The 5,069-nt window shown below is 37.6% G+C and overlaps 1 protein-coding gene across 1 annotated transcript; it reads left to right on the top strand.

The window, feature by feature from the left end:
• Positions 1-100: 100 nt before the first annotated feature.
• On the top strand, positions 101-4,699 carry LOC121379863. Its single transcript, XM_041508515.1, has 4 exons — positions 101-116; positions 318-415; positions 1,450-1,588; positions 2,639-4,699. Exons 1-4 carry the CDS (start codon positions 101-103, stop codon positions 2,719-2,721), a joined length of 336 nt encoding a protein of 111 aa, XP_041364449.1. The 3' UTR covers positions 2,722-4,699.
• Positions 4,700-5,069: the final 370 nt, after the last annotated feature.

Genomic DNA, 5,069 nt, shown 5'->3' with positions numbered 1-5,069 from the left:
TTATTATAGGTATGTACGTTAGATGCTGACATGGGTATTATTATAGGTATGTACGTTAGATACATGGGTATTAGTATAGGTATGTACGTTAGATGCCGACATGGGTATTATTATAGGTATGTACGTTAGATACTGACATGGGTATTATTCTAGGTAAGATGAGTGTTTTCTAGTATTGTAAATATAGATTTTTTACTCAACATTATTTTGAATGTAGTGTGGACTTTTGAAGCTCTTGAGAAACAAATTTAGTTCACTGGTGTCATAATACTAATTAAATTGGAAACTTGTTTGACATAAAATGTTTCGATTCACAGGAGGCTTTCAACCAGCGCAAGTCAAACAACTGACAGCCAATCACATTGCAGAGATTACTCCTGATGTCATTCAGCGCATGCCCAAGGAAACACTGAAGGTATTTAATATTTTCTATTTGCACCAAGTTGTTTTGAACTGTGGCGACTCCATCAGTACTGGCCAGCTCGTTCGTACTAGTCTGAGGCCACTTGCTTTGCTGTGGCGGGTCTTGTGGTTATTTTTTTGGGGGGTGGGTATGAGCAGTTTTGTTATTAATACAACAGAACAACACTATATTAACATCTCGTCCACATACATGAATAAATCCTAGATCTGAGACTGTCAGCACTGCCAGTATTGTTTATGTTAGGATTAGGGACTGCTTCTCTCAAGGGAGGCTACTCCACGAAACCCAGGGCCATAAGCAGTTACTACTAGGCTGACGTCCAACAGAAACTATACCAATACTCTGAGACTACTGAAGAAAAAATTAAATATGTTGCATGTTTAAAACATAATATATATATATATATTATAATTATATTATTATTATTATTATTATTATTATATATTCATGAGAGTGGTGTTGTGACATGTTGATAACAAAATTTCATTCCATATAAGAAGAAACGTATTTAACCACCATTTTGTTTCCATTATCCAAATTATAAAGGAAATTAAATAATTGTTTCTTGGTATAGTTTCTTTTGGACGTCAGTATATATTATTAAGTGTGTTTTGTTTAACGACGCCATTAAAGCACATTGATTTATCTGTCATCGGCAATTTGAATGTTAAACATTTGGTCATTCTTAGAGGAAACCCACTACATGTTTCCATTAACAGCAAGGGATCTTTTATATGCACTTTCCTACAGACAGGACCCCACATTCCAAAGACCTTTGAAATACCAATCGTGGGGTACTGGTGTATCCTATTTGCATGAATAAAACATCATCAACTAATAACAGCGAGTCACAGAGTGGATCAGTTCTATGTCTGTCTGCACCTCAGATGTATGTTCTCCAGTCGAGCCGTACGCACCCCACTTCTCTACAGAAACAAACACAGCTATGTCTTTGTAGTGACTTTACCACAAGTTATTGTTAAAAGTGTATTTGGATTACTACTAAACTGTGTGTCTGTGTTTAGAGTTTCAGCGACGTCCAGATGACGTCATTCAGCACAAACCAAGCGAACGCGGTGACGGACGCCCAGTACCAGTACCTGGACGCAGCGCAACGACACGTCATCAACAAGAAGGCGACGGTCGAGTTCAAGTACACGCCAGGTGAGACCAGGCAAACGACTCCTGCCCGTGTGGCTTGTGTTGGTGGAGTGGTTTTAATAGCGGCTTTTTAAACGTTTGTTTCTTTAAAAAAAAAAAAAAAAAAAAAAAAAAACACCTGAAAATAGGACATTGAGCACTATATAATGAGTAAGTATATTAAAATATTAAATGATTACATCACAAATGACAACAGTACAGTTTGTATAGGTAGAAAGAAAGGGAATATTTAGCGACACTCCAATATGGTTAATGACCACACAGATACTGAGAGAGGAAACCCGCTGTCGCCACTTCGTGGGCTACTCTTTTCGATTCGAGGCCAGGGATCTATTATATGCACCATCCCACAGACAGGGTAGTACATACCAAGGCCTTTGAAATACCAGTCGTGGTGCACTGGCTAGAACGAGAAATACCTGATGGGCCAACCGACAGGAATCGATCCCGGATCGACCGCGCATCAACCGAACGCTTTACCACTGGGCTACGTCACGCCCCACATACCTATGAATACGTTTTGTGTGCACTGGAATTATACGTACCTTAAATTCCATGATCTTGGTCACAGAGAGTGAAATTATAAACGTTATTTTTTCGAAGGTTACAACCGCATCGAAATTTTGTGTAGTTGTCATTGTTTGTTTTGTTGGGTTTGGGTTTTGGGGGGTTTTAGGGTGTTTGTTGTTTTTTGCATTTTGTAATTTCCTTTAGAAACCATAGATTCTATTTGAAGCACATTTCGTATACATGTACATCCTGTATGTCTTGCTCATACACGATCAAAGTGAAGGTCAGTGTTGTGTAACAAATACGTCACCTGTACTACTTACTTCATAGCCAGTCTGTTTAACTGTGTTTGTGCAATACGTCACCTGTACTACTTACTTCATAGCCAGTCTGTTTAACTGTGTTTGTGCAATACGTCACCTGTACTACTTACTTCATAGCCAGTCTGTTTAACTGTGTTTGTGCAATACGTTACCTGTACTACTTACTTCATAGCCAGTCTGTTTGACTGTGTTTGTGCAAAGGCTGTTTTCTTCTCTCTAGGTGTGTCGAGTCATCTCCAACATTTGACCTTGACATCTCTCTTAACAGTCGTGATGTGTGCTGTGTTCAGCCAGACGTCATAGAAGAAACCATTGACGACAGGTCACCACGTGACTTCATTACCTTCGAATGGTTTAGAAATGGAAATATTATTTATTTGACTTTGTTTCTAATTGATGAACGTTAAAAAAAAAAAAAAAAAAAAAAATGAGTGGTATGTTATTCTTATAAAAGGAAACGTACAGTAAAATGAATAGTATGTTATTGATAGAATAGAGAACGAACAGCAATGCCGTATAACGACACCTACGAATAGAAAAGCCATTATAATTGTGTGTGTGTGTGTGTGTGTGTGTGTGTGTGTGTGTGTGTGTGTGTGTGTGTGTGTGACACATGAGGTCATTATGACACATGGTTTTAAAGTAAGAGAGAACAAACTCGCTATTATCACATAGGCTACTTTGTTATTGATAGGACAGCACGTACCACAGCCTTTGTGAAGCACTACGGATAATGGCAAGAATTTGTCTTAAAATAGAACCCCTTTAGAGTCTAGACTCAAATCTATGATGATGTCAAAAATCTGCAGTTTGTATGGCGTTACCATGTGTATTGAGTCTATTAGTCGGAGTCTAGACTCTAAAGGCTTCATAAGCACGGACCCTGGATATATGCAACATATCAGCAAAACCAGAAACGCACACATTATTAACTTGTGTACGTTTATTGTTGTTATAATATTTTACAATGATACTCAAACATGTCCTTTATAGTGTGTGCGGTTGTTTGAATTGGTGAGTGGTATGTTTCTGTGTAACAAGAACTCTGTTTATAACTGAAGAACAAGAACTGTTTATAACTAAAGAATAAGTACTACAGGCTGATTAATGAAAACGGACGCGTGTATTCAGATCAATGTTACAGTCTTAAAGCTCCACTCTCGATATTTTCACTTATGCAAACCACGAACCCATCTACAGTTTGAAACAAACTCGTGTAACAGGTACTAACTAGGGTTAACACGGTCTGGAGCAAACCACGAACCCATCTACAGTTTGAAACAAACTCGTGTAACAGGTACTAACTAGGGTTAACACGGTCTGGAGCAAACCACGAACCCATCTACAGTTTGAAACAAACTCGTGTAACAGGTACTAACTAGGGTTAACACGGTCTGGAGCAAACCACGAACCCATCTACAGTTTGAAACAAACTCGTGTAACAGGTACTAACTAGGGTTAACACGGTCTGGAGCAAACCCAGACACTTTTTAATAAACACACCAAAAGGGGTGTCTTAACCACCCCTATTTGTTTAGGAACTAGTTTATTGCCAATTACGTGTACCATTTATGTGATCTCCTGAAATATGAATAACACGTTTGACTTAATCGAACATGAGTAGTTACATGCATGGCATTCACACAAAAATGAAATACGTCTATAGCAGGAGCCCTGATTCAGATTTAAAATACTCATGCAGTTGTTACATTAAAGTGTACATTCTTAATACGTGCCCACAATGACTCGACATTTTATGGTGGAGAACACACTGACGTTTACTTAGGCTACCTGAATAAAATGTTTTCAAACAGAAGTGGACTGCTCGGCCTTCATTTCTGAAACAAATACTGGTGTGGGGTGGAGTGATACAGTAATGTACGTATGTTGATCAATAAACAAAACCGAATGTCTGAGATTAAAATCAAATCATAATCATAATCTCTTTTCCTTGGACCTCCCAGTTACCACATTGTCACAAAACACGCCCATCAGTTAAACCCCAACCCCTTCCCCTCCCTCTTTAATATATATATATATATAGATAGATAGATAGATAGATAGATAGATAGATAGATAGATATAAACAAAATTAAAAACTAACTTTTTTCCAACTTGGCCATGAAAAGTGTGTGAATATAAAATAGTATAATTCAATGTGGAATGAGAACTTCTTGATGAAGAAATCCTCGATTGCCCAGGCCCACACACGAATACTGTTTGTGTTCAATGATTGTCAATACTGTGATATTATTTGATAGATTAAACAATTTTCTATTTTCACCTGCCTTTGTTGTGATTAACTAAAGGGATGGAAGTTGTCTTCAGATTCCATACAACCCGTCTGGCATGTCTGGAATGGTGTCCTCCCAGTTTGCCTACACTCAGTTTGAAATCATTTTTCAAGTTGTTTATTTGCTTTGAGTTTTACAACTCATCAGCTGAATACATAACATAAATAATACAACATAGTTATACAAAATACACACGTGCAAAACAAGGGTGGGTGTGGTTTATATATAATCATGGACAAATGAAGTGATATAAGTTACATTTATTACATTAACTATCATCCTGCATTAACCGATCTCTAATTGTATTCGCTTGCGCTAAATACTTGCCTAGGTTATTCAATTCCTTATTGTTACCGG

This window comes from Gigantopelta aegis, chromosome 8 (assembly GCF_016097555.1).
Source record: "Gigantopelta aegis isolate Gae_Host chromosome 8, Gae_host_genome, whole genome shotgun sequence".
Taxonomy (NCBI): domain Eukaryota; kingdom Metazoa; phylum Mollusca; class Gastropoda; order Neomphalida; family Peltospiridae; genus Gigantopelta; species Gigantopelta aegis.
Note: the sequence above shows the minus strand (reverse complement) of the source record. Positions and strands in the feature narration are given on the sequence as shown.

Coding starts and splice junctions, on each gene's coding strand:
- LOC121379863 (XM_041508515.1), top strand. Junction 416..1,449: donor TGCCCAAGGAAACACTGAAG/GTATTTAATATT, acceptor GTCTGTGTTTAG/AGTTTCAGCGACGTCCAGAT. Junction 1,589..2,638: donor CGAGTTCAAGTACACGCCAG/GTGAGACCAGGC, acceptor TCTTCTCTCTAG/GTGTGTCGAGTCATCTCCAA.